Source organism: Anomaloglossus baeobatrachus, chromosome 6, assembly GCF_048569485.1.
Source record: "Anomaloglossus baeobatrachus isolate aAnoBae1 chromosome 6, aAnoBae1.hap1, whole genome shotgun sequence".
NCBI lineage: Eukaryota > Metazoa > Chordata > Amphibia > Anura > Aromobatidae > Anomaloglossus > Anomaloglossus baeobatrachus.
Genome location: NC_134358.1, coordinates 366,210,984 through 366,229,326, shown reverse-complemented (window position 1 = coordinate 366,229,326; position 18,343 = coordinate 366,210,984). Strand labels below are relative to the sequence as shown.

The following is an 18,343-nucleotide window of genomic DNA, read 5'->3' as shown; positions in this document are numbered from 1 at the left end:
ATATGATTAGCTGTCCTTAAAAGAAAAAACTATACCTTTTGAAAATCAACAAATCGTGACTTGTTGGTGTCCAGTGTAAATCTGCGACGGTTGGCACAAACTGGATTTTTACATATAGTCGGTTGCGTATATTTGAACTGCTGTTCCACATCTTTTACTACAGATTGGCAATCCATACACAGAAAAGTGCCACTGACAAGTTCTGGATGAACTGGATGAGTCCTCACAACTTGACCACTAATGCGAAGCAAAGTTCCAATTTTTAAAGAACTAAGTTCTCGTATCCTATTAGAAAGGATGAACAATAGGAAAACATTTAATGAATGTTGGAGGACAAAAATAGGTCAACCCCCCCCCAATTCTTAAATTATTAAACAAAATAAATAAAAATCTTACTTTTGTCGTGATGGAAAGTCAGAGAATGCAACATAGAACTCTTTATTGACCGGTACATTTCCAATTTGTCTTACAAAGTTTTTAACAGCCCTGCAGAGATGTGGATATGCCCTAAAAAAAAAAAAAAAAAAAAAAAAAAAAAAGAAAAAAAAAAAAAAGGATTGAAACAATACACATTTTAGGAAACATCCACACAGATTTACCAGTATAGTTTTAGAAAACTTGTTATTAGAGCTACCCTGTGTGCACCAACAACACAGTTTTCTTTATTTCTAGTACAACCAGTCTTAGGTTTATTTTCCCCCCTCATGGGGCATTAGCAATACTTTTCCATTCACAACATACCTCCTTAACGAGCCCCTAAATTTCTTCAGCATGTAAACATATCTATATAACAAGTTTTGCCACAATCAAAGTACATTTTAGATGTTTAGACATATTGTTATTCCCATCTTCATGGATGAGTGTTGATGGATAGTCCTTAAAAACAAGCACTTTTTCCATTTACTATTTAATAAAATGTTCAGTGCAGTGGTCCTTGAGATTGTGGCACTTTTTTTTACAGTTTATTGCCTAGGGAGCCATCCACCTCTGCGGAGATTGTAAACACTTTACTGAAGCTGGTTGGGATTAGGAGATGACAGATCTCCAGCAATGCCAAGTGTTGCAGTGCTTCCAAACTCAGTAGTAAAGCGCTTGTAACAAGTACTGTGCATATTCAGCTTTGGTGGTCGGTAACCTAAGCTGAGAACTGGAAACAAAAGAAATATTAAGATTTCCAGAATGGCTAAAATGGTAACAGATGATTGCAAAAGTGGTAGTAATCACTATTCAACAAAACAAGTTTATGAAAGGAATAGCGCTAACTGTTATACAGCTTAACATAAATTTACCATGAGATAAAATTTTATGTACAGTGTAAAGGTTTTCAATTTCTTACAAATGTTAGTAATATGCCATATATTTAAAAGATGAGCAAGCACTGCATTTACATTTACAGCACTGTACTAATCATATTACAAGGGGAACGGTCAGGACAATATTACTTAAACAAATGGGATTCCTGTTTATAGCCTACAATGTGGCAGTGCTAAGAATCCAAGCTTTAAAAACCTATGAAGATTAGTCTGGAAGTGCGTGGGGGCATGTAGATCCTTTTCTAATCATCTACATGCCCCCATGCAATTTCAAATTGATTTGATTATGGCTTCAAAGCTTGAATTTTCAGTGCTGAAACATTGGATGACTAAAAAAAAAAAGTATATATAGTTTTATGGTTGTGCTGGGTCCTGTAGTTTCACTAGGAAAACTCAAAAGACAGTTTCCTATTAGTTAGAAAAAATATACCAAAATAAATACCGGTAATACTCTTCTTGGATTGTTGTCGAAAGCTGCTGGTTGTAGTATTCAATATCAGTAAAATTAACCACCAAAGTGTTCCTTTCTGGTCGAATTAGCTCTTCAGCAGCACATGTATACTGGTTTCCACCATCTTTACCTTTGCATCTTTAATATATTGAAAGTGAAGATTTTATAATTAGTAAGACATATACCTTCATATACATGTGTAGTACCAGAGTTAACCCCCTTCATCCCTGAGCCTGTTACCTTTCCTACCAGGCCAAAGTTTACAATTCTAATCAGTGTCATTTTATGTGGTAAAACATCTGGAACACTTCAACATTTCCCAGTGATTCTCTTTTTTTTTCTTGACACATTGTACGTCATATTAGTTGTAAATGTTTATCAAAATTATTTTGATTCATTTATGAAAATTTGACCAAAAAAGAGAAAATGTAGCAATTTTCAAACATATTTTTTTTATCCTTAAACCAGGTCACACAAAATAGTTCATAGTATGTGCCACAAGTCTACTTTATAGCAGAACCATTTTTCAAAACTTTTGTTGAAAAATTAGGATTAAAAGTTTCAGTAATTTCTCCAAGAAAATGTTTTTCTTTTTTTAAGGGACCACGTAAAATTTGAAGGCACTTTGAGGGTACTATGTGATAGAAAATACCCAAAAGAGTGACACCATTTTAAAAACTGCATGCCTCAAAGTGATCAACCAACATTTGAGAAGTTTATTAACCCTTTAGGTTCTTCACCATAACAAAAGCAATGTTCAGAATTTAAAAAAATACCTTTCCCACAAAAATATTGCTTTAGTCTGAAATTTTTCATAATTACAAAAAGGTAACAAAAGAAAAAAGGACCATAAAATTTGTTCTATAATTCCTCTTGAGCTCACCAATACCCCAGAAGTGGTTGCAAACTTTATTGGAGGCATAATGTAAAGCTCAGAGCCTCAGGAATGCCATATCTGAGTTCAGATTTAGTAGGAATGGTTTGCGGGTGCCATACCACTTTGGCAATGCTCTTAACATGCCAACAGAGCAGACTTCATGTTATAAACTACACCGCTCAATGAATTCATCTAAGGGTGCAGTGAGTGTATTGACACCACAAGTGAGTCACTGAATTCTATACCATTGGAGAAGAATTTTTTTTTTTATTTGTTTTTATTTTTTTACTAAAATATTGTTTTAGCCCCAAGTTTTTCATTTTTATAAAGGGATAATAAGAAAAGAAAAAAATACATCACAGTTTGTTGTGTAATTTTTCCAGTGTGCCAATATCCTACAATAAATGGAGAACTACTTTTGAGGTACAGTGCATTGCTAATAAGGGAAAAATGTCAGAATTTTGGTGGAATGGAGAGTGCACCATGGTGATCATTACTCGAATTGGGCGGGTCCGACGCTTGGACCCACTCGATATGAATATACAAGGATGTCTATGGGGAATTCGAGCATTTAACCAGCAGACTTCTCTAGAATGTCTAAGAGAAAGGGGTTGCAGAAAATAGTAATTAATGGAAGCAGCACTCAAAAATAATGGAAAATAGGGGAAATACTTGGACACATCTGACTCCCATGTTGCTGCTAAGGAGGTTCAAACATTAAAAAAAAAAAAAAATTGGTGACCCTCATTTTTGATAACCAACCAAAGTTAAATCAGACAGCTGCTAGCTGGTTTTATATCAGACTGTCAGGCTAAGAGTGAAGTCCAGCGGATCACAGGCAGGGTTGATTAAAAAATCCGCTTTATTTTCATTTAATTAAAAATGTATAGACAGCATCCACAAAGGTACATTCATCCAACGTGTTTCGACATAACGCAGTGTCGTAGATTCTTATTCATGGATGTGGATTTGTGGATGCTGTCTATACATTTTTAATTAAATGAAAATAATGATGATTTTTTTAATCAACCCTGCCTGTGATCCGCTGGACTTCACTCTTTCTGAATTGGTTCCCTGTGCCTGGGATTTCCGTGCTGGATCAACTGGTCTACTCCTTTAACTTATGCACTATAGCGGTGAGCTGGAATACGTTTCTGTTGAAGTCAGGCTAAGTAGGTCCACGGTTATTTCCCAGTCTAAAAATAGCAGCCCGCAGCCACTTCAAAATTGGTGAATAACTTTAGATGTGAATTCTGGTGCTCCACCTCAGCTCTTCTCGATTGCCTTTGTGACGCCCCTGCGGTAACCAGGTGTCACAAAAAGAAGGTAACAACAAGGTAACAGCTCGGGTCCTACATGACTGTGCCAGTCACTACATACACACACACACACACACACACACTAGTGTAGTGTCCACGGGGCCTTAAGGTACTCCTCACCGGGCCAGTGGTTCCTTGGGGTAGCTGTGACTGGCCTGACCCGATTCCGTGACCCAGTCGGCTACATGTTAAATAAGACCAGCAAACGGACAAATGTCCAATACAGATCGGGATAGAAGGAGGGTGACGGGCCCTTGGGAAACGTGTCATCGGTTGCAGCGGGACTGGGGTCTCGGCCTCCTCAGCCGCCGACCCTTCCTGCAACTAGTCCTCTCCCAAGGGGAGTAATGGATGGGGAATGGGGATGCTTCACAGTGCCACCCGCGGTATGCGGGGCCAGGAACTAGCCGCCGCTGCACAGTCTCTCTCCGGGGTAGGTGTTATGTGCAGCCGGGATGGTATCACTCCCCATGGGCTGAGTGGGTTACCCCGGGAGGTTGGTGAGAACGGGGGCGGCAGTTCACGAGAGCGCTGGGCGGCGGCAGTTACTCAGAGTCACCAGGTATGTGTTCCAGTCACTTTATTTACTGGCTCAGGCGGTATCGAACCCCGGGTGCTGGTCCTCGCCATCAGAGAGTCCAGTCGCTTCCCGGGCAGGTCAGAGGCTGGATCCAGTTTGGTAATCTGTGGCTTTTCTCCTCGATGCACAACTCTGTACTCTTCCCCGGTCTCGGTCCGTACGGCCGGCAGTCTGGGCCTCTCGTGGGTCGGACTTCTATCCCCCCTCTCTCAGGCCCCTTCTCTGCTACCGCACCTCGGCACCCAAACTAGGGCTCTGTATCTCTCTTGTGCTCAGAGTCCCGTCTCTCTGGTGACTGCTCCCTTTTAGTCCACAATTACTCGATGTTACTGGCCCCCAGCTTGGTGGAGCTGTCTGTTCGGTGTTACATCCACACAGCTCTGTTCTGCCTCCCTAAAGGCATGACAGCCTCCCCTTCAGGGAGCTGCACACTGTACGTCTGCTCTGTCTCGTGTCCAAGCTTGTTCTAAGGTAAAGTGAAACTGTTTTCTACTCCTAACTACTCATGCCCCCACTTTTGCAAGTTGCTATGGCAACCTGGGTCTGCTAAGAACTGGCTGAGTCACTTCAAGTGTCTGTAGAAACATTGTTAACCCTTTCCTAGTGACTGCTTCTTCCTGCTGTATGGTGGTGTGAGATGTGTGTAGAACTTACTAGATTAACATCTAGACCTGCCAGGGAAGGATATAATGATATACCCTGTAGCGACCAGTCTCAGGGGCGCTACGCTAGCACACCAGAACATTTACATTCGCTGTACCCAGTTGGGAGACTCAGCCAGATGACAGGGCCGGGTACTGTTAGATAAAAGGCAGCCAACTGGGAGGAAGAGACCAGACCTGGGGGAGGAGACCGTGACCTGGGGAGTGTGGGTAGACAGTGCAACAGTCAGTTGAGTGGAGGGGGAGTAAGTAGTAGGTTGTGAGGTGAGGAGTAGTAATAAAAGGTGTCAAGACAGACCAGAGACTTGAGACGCAGAAAGTGGAAGGAACCAGAAAGAAAAGTGAGGAGTAAGAAAGTCGGCAGAGCGGTAGTAAAGACACTGCAAAGACCTGAGTACAAAGAACAGCGACTCAGAGGAGGAAAATAGCTGGAGAGCGAGAGAGCAAGCTCCAAGGACAGAGGGATCCTGTGGGGTGGACATCCAGGGCTCACAGTACTTTGCACGCATGGGGTGCAGATCCCAGGACAGACTAGGACTGTTAACTCTGCCAGACGGGTGCATTTCCAGGACTCATCTGCCACCACTAATGTCCGAGGCACCAGCAGCAAAGAGGGGACCGGGACATATTCCCTTAAATAGTCCAAGCTGCCTGCGGCAGGACCCAGACATCAGAAAGACCTCTAAGTGCTCCACGCCAGGGAGGACCCACATACACCAGAGTGCACAGAAGTAGGAGTGGCGCCAGGTTGGCAGGCACAGCCATCAGGACACGGGCGCACCTGGAATTCAGTAGGTGCCCAAGGCATGAATCCAGTGAGTATAAACCATCAAACTGCCCTCTTTGTTTGGACTGCTTCATTGCCACGCACCTCCACGTTAACCCTTCACCTAACCCTGGGGAAAAGCCCTACTCGCGGAGGGCTCCACCAACCACGCTGCTCCCATCCATGCCTCTATTATCCCTGGCCGCAAACCTCAAGTGGCGTAGTCTGACTTTATTTTTATATTTCATTTTAAAACTGGTCGACGGTACCCCCGGATCTGGAACCCTTCGAGCCACAGACCGTCCGGATCTGAGCAGCTCAGTTACCCCGGGGGACGATAACTTTTAAAAACTGGTGTAATCGGCAGGATTCAGACTACACCTGCCAAAACGGGTGACAGTGCACCTTTTTGGACTTAACCGACAAAAGTTGAACTAGCCGCCATTTTCTTGACTGTTAAAATTCTGCGCCATCAGTAAAAGGGCGCAAAACTTGAACTCCCCGGCCCTTGGGAGTGTCCAGGATGTAAGTGGACGACGCAAGGCAGAGACTCCGGAACTCTGCAAAAAAGACGTTTCTGGATGCCAGAGGGGAAGGATGTCTGCTCCAGAAGATTGGGAACCCAGCCGGAGGATGGTTGCGGCAGTGCAGGCCCAAAGGAAGCGGGCCTTGCATGAGGAGTGGCGCCAGGAGCAGATCGAAACAAAAACCGCCCTGGCCCCAGCAGCAAAACCCCCAGCAGCAGAATCCGTGATATCCTTAGCCGCTGACCGGGCCGCAGGATCGCCTCCGTCCGCGGCCTTGAAAGACCAAGTCGCACCGCCACCAGACTCTGCCCTCAAAGACCCGACAACCATGAGAGGAGTTGCCGGTGACCAGGCTGCATCCCAACGCGCTGATGGGGACCCAGTGGCGAGCCGTCCAGGTCAGGAGGGTCGGCTGAATTTTCTGAGATCTTGGCTAATTTGTTTTTTTCTCACATGACTACACAAAGAAGCAGTGTGATACAGCCACTGGTGTCTCTGTAACTCAGATGTTGCCAATAAACCTATCAGAAGCTTCTAAAGACAAGACACCGTATGGCCTGTCTCATATCGTTTAAAGGCATAGTACTGTTCGTGTATGTAAGTTGACTTTGCAGAAGGTAATAATGCCTTTAAAACATGCTCTCTCATTCTGGGACTTGGCAAATATACATAATTTTGGTTCCTAATTGAACTAAAATGGAATAGATTTATTCTGATTTCATGTCAGGTAGTGAGAAAGACTTGCAGATTTGTTTTTATAGAGTGTACGAAAACTTTGGGTTTTAACTGTAGCTTTAAAAAAAAAAAAAAAAAAAAAAAAAAGAAGGACCTAGGTCCATCTAGTTCAACCTTCCTCCACCAATTCTACATTTTGTCATTAAATAATTTATAACCAACAATGTTATGTGTACTGAGGAAATCAGCCATTTTTGAAATTTGTTCTAGTGTTTGCCATCACTACCTCTTGTGGTAGGACATTCCACAATCTGACTGTTCTAACTGTAAAGAAACCTTTCCTATTTATCTGCCGGCATCGCCTTTGTTCCGCTCGAAGTGAGTGCCCCCTTTCCTTACTATTGTCTTTGGGAGAAATAAGTCATGTGCCAGTGGTTACTATTGACAACACATGTATTTATACATATAAATGATATATACTCAGATGTCTTTTCTAAGCTAAACAAATTCAAGTTGTTCAATGTCTCAAATAGGAGGCTTTCCATTCCTTGCAATAATTTAGTTGGCCACCTTGGAACTAACTTCTGAATATTATTTTAAAAATGTGGAGCCCAAAACTGGATCGCATATTCCAGATGTAGCCTTACAAGTGATTTATGGAGTAGCAATATGTTGGGATTACGGTATCTAATCATGTGTTCATGGGATTTATTATGCCTTCTGTGGCACTAAAAACCTGCTCACACAACACTAGTGGCAGGGCATGCCATCACCTCCAAGGCGCAGAGAGTTCATGCTAAGTGTCCTGCTTTGATACCCAAAAGTTTTACCGCACACAGGAATCATGGAGAACGGTGGTATGGTTGGCTAGTTACTCCTTTACCACCTTCATAAACTTTTCTTTCCTTGTCAGAGTACTCCATGCATCAAAGCCTAGGTGCCAAGGAGGGTCTAATCAAACTGTACAAGACCTTTGACAATTTTTCCCTGCCTCCATTTGTCCTGCTGTGTGTCTCCCCCTCTACTCCTTGGTAGTGAAAATAACTCCACTACCCAACCAGAGTTGTCAGATGGGAATTTTTGACCAATTCTTCAACTATGGCTTTCACGTATTGCACCACTTTTGTAGCTACTTCTGTCATAAGGAGGAGTGAGTTCTCTTTGTAGTGTGGGGAAAGAAGGATGCATAGCCAGTAATCTGTGTTGGCCAAAATGCGTTTAATATTAGGGTCACAGGAAAGGAAGCAGGACAAAGTCTGCCATGTGTGCCAGACTTCCAACAAGACTTCACTGTCCCCATCAAAGGGATAGCCCTCCCTCTCCTTCAGGCCATCCACTCTGAACAGGCAAGAAGATTGTGTCACTAGTACCCTCTGTAGCACAAGCAAGCATCTCATTTTCCTCCTCCTGCTCCTCAACACAATAAACGCTAAGAAGAGGAGATGAAGTTGGGTTGGGAAGTACAATCCTGTGCACTTTATTACTCCATCCCCACCTGGTCCACATGCAGAGCTTCCTCTAAGTGTAAGCAGAGCATTTGAGTAGTCACAAGTGGAATGGTTTTGCAGATTATGACATCATCGCTGCTCACCATCTTGGTTGATACCTCAAACTTTTGGAGAACTGCACAGATGTCAGACATTCAAGGACACTCGTTTCTAATGTGTTGAGGGTGACTGGAAAACCAGTTGGCATGTTGTAGCTCATTCAAGTGCTGACCTCTAGTGCTCACAAAGCCTTGCTAACAAATAAAATGTGGCTTTACAGCAAGAGGGCAGGTCATAAACCAGTCTACGAGGTGGCACTTGCAAGCACTGCTTCAGCACTGTCAGGCCGGTAGCAGATGTAGGTGACTTGCGAAAGTGGACGCACATGCCGAGTACCTGGACAAGTAGCTCAGGCAAATCTGGGTATGTTTTCAGAAAGCGCTGAACTACTAAGTTGAGCATGTGGACCAGGCATGGTACATGTGCCAGCTTGCCAACTTTAAAGCCATCCCCAGTTTACTACCATTAATCACACAACCAGGCCTGGCTGGAGGTTCAGCCTCAAGAGCCACAGATCTGTCTGGTCTGTTAGACCTTTCAACAACTCTGGGGAGGCATCACCTAAAGAGAAGAGTTTCAACAGAGCCTGTTGCTACTTCACTGAGGCAGTGCTGCAGTACTTCCAGCTTGTGACTGATCGGGACAAGAATTTGGAGATTGAGGATGATGATGAGGGGGAAGAAGCGCAGGAACTGGTGGCGGTGAAGGGAACCCTGATGGAACTAGGGCTCACAATTTGTGTTGGTAGCAAATATGCTGTGCAAGGTCCAACTCTTTTAATTGAAAAACTACTGCGATATCTGGATGAATGGGAAAAAGGAGTGAATGGGTAGACCTAAATTCAGCTATACAAATATGGAGACCGCAGGGAATTTGTAAAATGTAAACTGATTTATTGTATAATAATTTAAGATAAAAGAAAAGGTTTAAAATTATAGATAAAAACAACACAAAATTTGTGAAAATGACAAGAGGAGAGAACGTTTGGAATTTCACCTTTATATGGGAACATGGCATATCATGTATCCATCCTTGTAGCTGAATAGATGCTTCTGGTTTCTCTACTGCAATACAGAGGTCAAGATTACCAAATCTTCCTATGTTTAGCAATAGAGGCAGTAGCTCACTGGTAGAGCTGCTTCCTATGGACAATGAGTTCACAAGTTCGAGTTCCGGACATCCCAGTAACTCAGAGCAGATGAGAATTTAAATTACCCATTGTACTGGGGGGAGGAGCCGGGAAAACAGCTGTGAGCTGTGGGACTGCAAGAGAGCCCTCAAATCATGACAGTCCCACAGAATAAGGGATGATTGGGATGTATGCCTTACATACACACTGGAACTGCAGGTTTGGCACACTTGTTTGTATGAGTTAGTCTCACTTTCATAATATGCTGCACAGATCTTTTGTCTTGGTGGGAGCTATCCTATGATTTGTTGAATGTACAAGATCCTGCAAGGGCCACTTTTGAGAAGCTGTAAATGTATTTGGTTATAGGTGTTGCAGTCATAGCCCTCAGAAGTAATTTTGGGGGGCAGCCCTGATACAGATTCAAACAATAGGTTTGGCACAGGGGCGCGACAAAATGACAGAGGGTGTGACAGCAAGATCATGAGATCTCCAGATCTGGCAATCTGGCTGCGGTGACAGCCCGCTGGAAGGGGTCGCTGCAGTCCTATGCAGTGCCTATGCCCCAAGAAAAAAATCTTAAGAGGAAGGAAGACTGCCTTGGGGTAGTGAGTGGTGTGTCCTAAGGTGGGTGTGCACAGTGGTGTAAATAGATTGAGGTATATTGTATTAGTTAGCACCCACCAGGGCCCATCTTTAGTGTTCTGTCTGCCTCTAGGTTCACACCAAGTGGGATCTACAACTTCATAGTCAGGCTTTATGTTGTCCCACTCCTCCTTTTACTGACCTGACATCCCAAAACAGTACGCATGAACTTCAGTTACCTCAGTCTCATCATCACCTCCACCCCAGGGGTTAACTTCAGTTGACGACGGTCGGGATCCTGCTCAGACCCTACTTCATCTGGGCCAGGATCCAACACAAAGATTTTGGGCATCTGTGCAAATGCTTTCCTTCTCTTGAGCTTGGGAATCTTTGGAGCAGACCTCTGATGCCCATGGGATATAATGTGTAAACAGCTCTGCAGACTCACCCATTTGTGGTTCCCCACAGTCAGTTTGGTGATTAGAGATTTGTGACAGAGGAAACAAGCTGTTTGTTACCCTTATTTCGAACATGAAGAGATGTACGGCTGCCAAAAGAAATCTAGTGGAGTGGACTGTCATAGGACAGAAGTTTTCATTTCTCTTGGGATAGGATGAACTGGTGTTTGCTCAGCAGAGCTTTAACTAACATTAGAACGTCCCACACGTACACCTTAAACACCCCCCACCTAGTCACCCTTCCACCAGGACTAGAGATGAGCGAACCGGTCCCGGTTCGGCTCGAGGTCGGTTCGCCGAACGGAGCTCCCGTTCGAGTTCGGTTCGTCGAACGTTCGACGAACCGAACCGCATAGGAAACAATGGCAGGCATTCACAAACACATAAAAACACATAGAAAACACCCTCAAAGGTGTCCAAAAGGTGACAAACAACTCAGAACACAACACAAACACATGAGAAAGTGACAAGGACATATACTCATGTGAAAACAAAAGAGCAGGACAAGGAAAAAGAGGAGGAGACACAGATATAGGCATGGCACGCCCCTCTAAAATCATGTAAAACACCGCAAGGTGACTCCAAGCGGAGTCTCCCTTTTTTCCAAAAATTGGGCCCCACACACACCCACCCCTTCAGTGGCAGCAGTTGTGCCCCAGTTGTACAATTCACAGCTAGGTTTGCATCAAGCACATTCAAAAATACGCCATAATTAACCATCCCCAGGATGACACCAGGGTAGGTAGCAAAGTCTTTCCTGATCCCAGCTCTGTTCATCTTGGCTCCTTTTAAAAAACACAGCAAGCAAGGGTTACTCCAAGCGGAGTCTCCCTTTTATCAAAAAATTGGGCCCCACACACACCCACCCCTTCAGTGGCAGCAGTTGTGCCCCAGTTGTACAATTCACAGCTAGATTTGCATCAAGCACATTCAAAAATACGCCATAATTAACCGTCCCCAGGATGACACCAGGGTAGGTAGCAAAGTCTTTCCTGATCCCAGCTCTGTTCATCTTGGCTCCTTTTAAAAAACACAGCAAGCAAGGGTTACTCCAAGCGGAGTCTCCCTTTTTTCCAAAAATTGGGCCTCACACACACCCACCCATTCAGTGGCAGCAGTTGTGCCCTAGTTGCAAACAGGATGTTTTGATTTGCATCAAGCACATTCCAAATCCACAAGCATTTACTCTCCCCAGGATGACACAGGGGTAGTAAATTCCTTCTGGATCCATGACTTGTTCATTTTGATGAACGTCAGTCTGTCCCCATTGTCACTGGACAGACGCGTGCGCTTATCTGTCAGCACACACCCAGCAGCACTGAAGACACGTTCAGAGACAACGCTGGCAGCTGGACACGACAAAATCTCCAAGGCGTAACTGGAGAGTTCTGGCCATTTTTCTAGATTTGAAGCCCAAAATGAGCAAGGCTCCATTTGCAAAGTCATGGCATCGATGTTCATTTGGAGATACTCCTGTATCATCCTCTCCAGCCGTTGACTATGTGTCAGACTTGTTATCTCTGGTGGCCTTGCAAAAGAGGGTCTAAAAAAATGATGAAAAGATTCCATAAAATTGCTGTTACCAGCACCAGATACGGTCCTACTGGTACGGGTAGACTGTTGAAGATGACGAGACCATCCCATGTTTGTCAAGTTACAACTGGGAGAATCACTCCCTGCACCTGCACGGTTGTTTGGTGGAAAAGCCGAGCTAAGATCGAGTAACAGCTTCTGCTGATACTCCTGCATACGTGCGTCCCTTTCTATGGCTGGAATTATGTCACAAAATTTGGACTTGTACCGGGGATCTAATAGTGTGGCAAGCCAGTAGTCATCATCACTTCTAATTTTGACAATACGAGGGTCATGTTGGAGGTAGTGCAACAAGAAGGCACTCATGTGTCTTGCGCAGCCATGCGGACCAAGTCCACGCTGTGTTTGTGGCATAGAGGTGTTAACCGTTCTTTCTTCCTCTGACATCTCCCCCCAACCTCTTTCAACTGAAATTTGACCAAGGTCTCCCTCATCCGCTGAGTCTTACATGTCCATGGACAGTTCGTCCTCCATTTCTTCATGTTCTCCTGCACCTTCCTCAACATTTAGCCTGCTACTATGCGCCCTTGTTGATCCCTGTCCCCCATGGTCCCATGCCTGGCGCCTTGTTGATGATGAACGTCTGGACCTTGGTGATGTTGTTGTGTCTTGCGCATATGAATCCTCCTGTAGTTCATCCCCTTCCTGTTGTCCCACCCCCTGACTCCGAATAGTGTTTAGCGTGTGCTCCAGCATGTAAATGACTGGAATCGTCATGCTGATAATGGCATTGTCAGCGCTAAACATATTCGTCGCCATGTCGAAACTGTGCAGAAGGGTGCATAGGTCCTTGATCTGAGACCACTCCATCAGGGTGATCTGCCCCACCTCTGCATCACGTTGGCCCAGGCTATACGTCATGACGTATTGCACCAGGGCTCGGCGGTGCTGCCACAGTCGCTGTAACATGTGGAGGGTTGAATTCCAGCGTGTCGTCACATCGCATTTCAGGCGATGAACCGGCAGGCCGAAAGACTTCTGGAGCGATGCAAGTCGCTCAGCTGCGGCGCTTGAACGGCGGAAGTGAGCAGACAGTTTTCGTGCCCTGTTCAGAAGGCCATCTAGGCCGGGATACTGTGTTAAAAATTGCTGGACGACAAGGTTCAACACGTGAGCCATACAAGGTACGTGTGTCACCTTGCCCAGGTGAAGGGCCGCACCCAGGTTTGCAGCATTGTCGCACACGGCCTTACCAGGCTGCAGGTTGAGTGGAGACAACCATTTATTAAACTCGGACCGCAGAGCTGACCACAACTCCTCAGCTGTGTGACTCTTATTCCCAAGACATGTCAAGCTAAAGACCGCCTGATGCCGTTGCGCTCTGCTGCCAGCATAGTAATGAGGGGTGCGTGATTCCTTCTGCGCAGTGAGAACGCTGGTGGCCTGACCAGGCAGGCTTGGGGTGAAGGTTGAGGACCCAGATGAGGTGGAGGATGCAGAAGCAGTGGCGGAACTTGGACAGAGGATTGACACACAAGTCGTGGGGACGGCAAGACTTGTGCAGCAGACCCTTCACCATCTATCACCATAGTTACCCAGTGCCCAGTCAGTGACATGTAACGTCCCTGTCCATGCTTACTGGTCCAAGTATCGGTGGTGAAATGCACCCGTTCACACACAGTTTCTCAAGGAAGCGGTGATGTTGTGTGCGACATGCTGGTGTAGCGCGGGCACACCTTTCTTAGAGAAGTAGTGGCGACTAGGCATCTGGTACTGGGGCACAGCGACAGACATAAGGTCTCTAAAATCCTGTGTGCCCACTAGGCGGAAAGGCAGCATTTCGGTAGCCAACAGCTTACAGAGGGATAGAGTCAACCTCTTAGCTTTGTCATGGGTCACAGGAAGTGGCCTTTTATTTGACCACATCTGAGGGACAGAGATCTGGCTGCTGTGTGTAGACGGTGTTGAGTAGGGTGTCCCTGGAAAAATGCAGGTTTGTGAGGAAAGTGCAGGCGGAGACATGATGTTGCCTTCATCCAAAGTTGGTGCTATCGATGTCTGAGAGAGCTGTACACACTCACTTGTTTCCCCTTCCAAACCAACTGACGACCTACCAAGCAAACTGCCTGTTGCAGTTACAGTGGTGGAAGTTGTGGGTGGAAAAACAGGTTTGACAGCTGTCCCCACAGTCCTAGAAGATGACGAGCGCGCGGATGCACTGGAAGGGGCAGGCGGTGGATGGTTCGCTCCGCTAGGCCGCATTGCAGCACGGTGAGCTTCCCACAGGGACATATGATATTTATTCATGTGACGATTCATGGAAGAAGTTGTCAAACTGCTGAGGTTTTGACCTCTACTAAGAGAACCATGACAAATTTTACAGATCACATAATTTGGGCGATCTTTTTCTATGTCAAAAAAGGACCAGGCTAGGCAAGGCTTAGAGGCCATGCGACCTGTTGATCCACCCCGAATAATGCTCAGAGGCAGAGTGGTGGCTGAGGATGCAGTTGTAGACGTGCTACCAGTACTCCGACTGTGTCCAGGAAGGCGCAAGGTAACTTCGTAATCAGTTGCATCCTCCTCCACCACCTCTGTTGACCTCCTCGAGTGCCTGACTGTGGGTTGACAGTAGGTGGGATCTAGAACTTCATCATCAATTGTTGTGTTTGCACTCCCCTCCCCCTCAGACCGAGCCTCTTCTTGCCCTGACCGAATATTTAAGTGGTCATCCCAATCGGGTATCTGCGTCTCATCTTCATCAGTATGTTCCTCATTGTCTATAACCACAGGTATTACAGTTTGTGACAAAGGGTCAACATTATGCTCAGAAACTTGGTCCTCACGGCCTGAATCAGAGTCACAAAGGTTCTGGGCATCACTGCAGACCATTTCCTGTTCTGTACTCACTGTAGCTTGGGAGCAGACCTCTGATTCCCAGGCTATAGTGTGACTGAACAGCTCTGCAGACTCAGCCATCTCAGTTCCACCATACTGTGCAGGGCTGATGGAGACTTCAGAGCTGGGAGAAAGCAAGTTTGATTGGGATGACAACTCAGAGGACTGGTGTTTTTTGGATGCGGTAGTTGAGGTGGCGGAGAGGGCACTTGTTGGACCACTTGAGATCCATTCAAGCATTTTCCTTTTTTGGCCATCATCTACCTTTGTTCCTGTTCGTGTCCGTAAAAAGGAGCACATCGGATTGTCCACGGTAAGTAGTAGACATCTTACTTTTGCTGGTAGATGGTCTATCTTCAGCAGATGATAATGGAGCTTTGCCACCTTCCCCACTGACAAACCCTTTTTTTTCCTTTTCCACCACGCCTCTTCCCCTTTCCACCAGCATCTGTCATTTTGCCACTCATGTTGATTGCGACAAGATTGTGCACTGAAAATGTGGTAGTAAAAATTGAGAGGTGGTGTAGATTGCAGCGGTGGTCTAGCTTTATTAACAGCAGAATAATAAAGAATAAATATCCCTGACAATGCAACTACGGCCCTTAAACTGGCAGCATCAATTGCTAGTATAATGGCTTAGTTATAATGAGTTGGAGTGTGCAATGCAGGTAGAGGTGCTGCAAATGTCTTTGCACTAGTGTGACTAGACAAAAGTCCAATAGCCACGTTTAGGATGCCACTAGGTACACTGAGTGTTTGCTAGTATAATGGCTTAGTTATAATGAGTTGGAGTGTGCAGAGGACAGGAGGGTACAGTGCCAGGATTGTGGGGCACTGGGTAGAGGAATGGAAGCCTGCCTTTCTATTCCCTCCTAATGGGGAAATGCAGCGACGAAATCCCTGACCTTAGCTACACAGACGCTGTCTCTGTTTTCAGGACCTGTCACCTATGGCTCTGACCCTGCCGATACGAGCCCTTAAAAGGACTGATGAAAAGTGCTATCCCTATGCTGTCCAGCGCTGTGTATGGAGCACATACAGCTGTATCAGCGATAGGACTCAGGACGGAGCTGCGCCAGTGATGTCTGACACCAAGGACGCAGAAGGCAGATAATGGCGTCCTGGAGGAAAATGTCCGGTTTTATAATGCAGGGACATGTGACATGGACATCCTATCACACATGCCGTTGCTTCTCTGGCTAAAAGTCCACTTAGCTGTGTGTGTGTCTGGGATTGGCTGACATAATGGCCCTCCCCACTACACGAGCGCGCTTAGGGAAGGAAGACAAGGAAAAAAAAAAAAATGGCGATCCATTATACAAATAGAAGTGATCTGAAGGCGCTGTTCACGCACACTATACACTGAAATGTCATAATAGTGTGAGTCACAGAGTGACTTACACTATTACAGCGGAAAGCCAGCTAGGAATTAGCTGTTTTTTTGCTGTTCTCGAACGTTTCTAGAACTATCGAGCTTTTGCAAAAAGCTCGAGTTCTAGTTCGATCTAGAACAGGCCCCAAAATCACTCGAGCCTAGAACTGGAGAACCTCGAACCTCGAACCGCGCTCAACTCTAACCAGGACCTCATTGTGATATACAATCATGGTTGATGTACACTTAACTTTTTTAAAACAGATGTTTCACAACCCTATGCCCACACCTGTCAGACACCTGACACAAAGATAAATTCCTTATTTCTAGCCTGAGATGGTAATATTGTGAAGGCACTAAAATGTACCGATAACTTCTGGTTTTTATATTCCTGGAGGGAGGGTAAGATGGCTTCCTGCTCCAGATTTGAAGAGGAGACTACTTTGGTACAAAATGCTGGGTCCAACCTAAGGACTATGCGTTCCTCCAGGACTTGAAGATAGGGATCCCTAATGGACAGGGCTTTGATTTCGAATATCCTTTTAGCCGCCATAACTGCCACCAGGAACACTGTCCTGGAGGATAGTTTCTCATTCATGATACAGTCAGCTGGTACGTATGGGGAGGGGGGGGGGCGGTCACAAAGCCCATTAAGGACCAGTCCAAGGTCCCCCGAAGGCACTGAAGCTCTTAAGGTAGGTCTCAGCCTCTGGGTGGCCTTTACAAACCTTAAAATCCATGGATGGGATACCAGATAGACATCAAAGATGATGCTAAGGGCCACAATCGGGACCTTTAGCTTACCCGGTCTCAGCCCCTTGCTGAATCCTGCCTGAAGAAAATCAAGAATTTTAGGGAAATCAGGATGTGCATTGTGCGCAGGCTCTTTGCTCAGAAATGTGCAGAATCTTTTTCAGATCTTCCTGTAAATGGTTCTTGTAACAGGTTTCCTGCTTGTTTGGAGGGTGGAAATAACCTCATCCGACAGGCCCTTCTTTCTCAGGAATCTCCCTTCAGGAGCCAGGCTGACAGATGTAAGCACTGTATATTCTGGTGTACTACAGGTCCCTTGTGTAGAAGATACTTAAGGGACAGGAAAATGGGTCCTTCTCTGGCTAACCTCTTCAGCAAAGAGAACCAGCTCCTCTTTGGCCAAAGATGGCTATCATTACCCTGGTTCCTTCCTTCTGGATCTTTCTGACAAGATTGGGAATCAGTGGCAGTTGTGGGAACGCGTATGCTAGTTTGCCAGCCTGTTCTCTGCTTTTTTTTTTTTTAAGTGCACTGCTGTGATAGAGGACCCATCTCTCTGCCCACTGAAAAATCTCTACTTGTGACTGCAGTGGGAGATGTCTTGACTAGAGATGAGCCACACCCCTTAGTGTTTGAGTTTGGTTCGTCGAACGGCAGGTGTGTTTGGCGAACATTTGACTAACACCTTCGAACCCCATTGAAAACAATGGCAGGCAAACACAAACACATAGAAAACACCTTCTAAAAGGTGTCCAAAAGGTGACAAACAACTCACAAGACACCACAAACACATGGAAAAGTGACAAGTACATATACTCATGTGAAAACAAAAGAGCTGGATGAGTAAAAGGAGGAGAAGGAGACCCAGATATAGGCATGGCATGCTCTTCTAAAATCA

The 18,343-nt window shown here is 45.5% G+C and overlaps 1 protein-coding gene across 1 annotated transcript in view; it reads right to left on the bottom strand.

The window, feature by feature from the left end:
* Positions 1 to 18,343, bottom strand: part of LOC142243927 (maternal DNA replication licensing factor mcm6) — a 470,818-nt gene that overhangs the window by 407,918 nt on the left and 44,557 nt on the right. The window contains exons 2-4 of the mRNA XM_075316119.1: positions 1,756 to 1,902; positions 397 to 507; positions 36 to 285 (exon numbers count right to left, since the gene is read on the bottom strand). Coding sequence (XP_075172234.1) covers positions 36 to 285; positions 397 to 507; positions 1,756 to 1,902 — 508 coding nt within the window. The remainder of the gene's footprint in view (positions 1 to 35; positions 286 to 396; positions 508 to 1,755; positions 1,903 to 18,343) is intronic.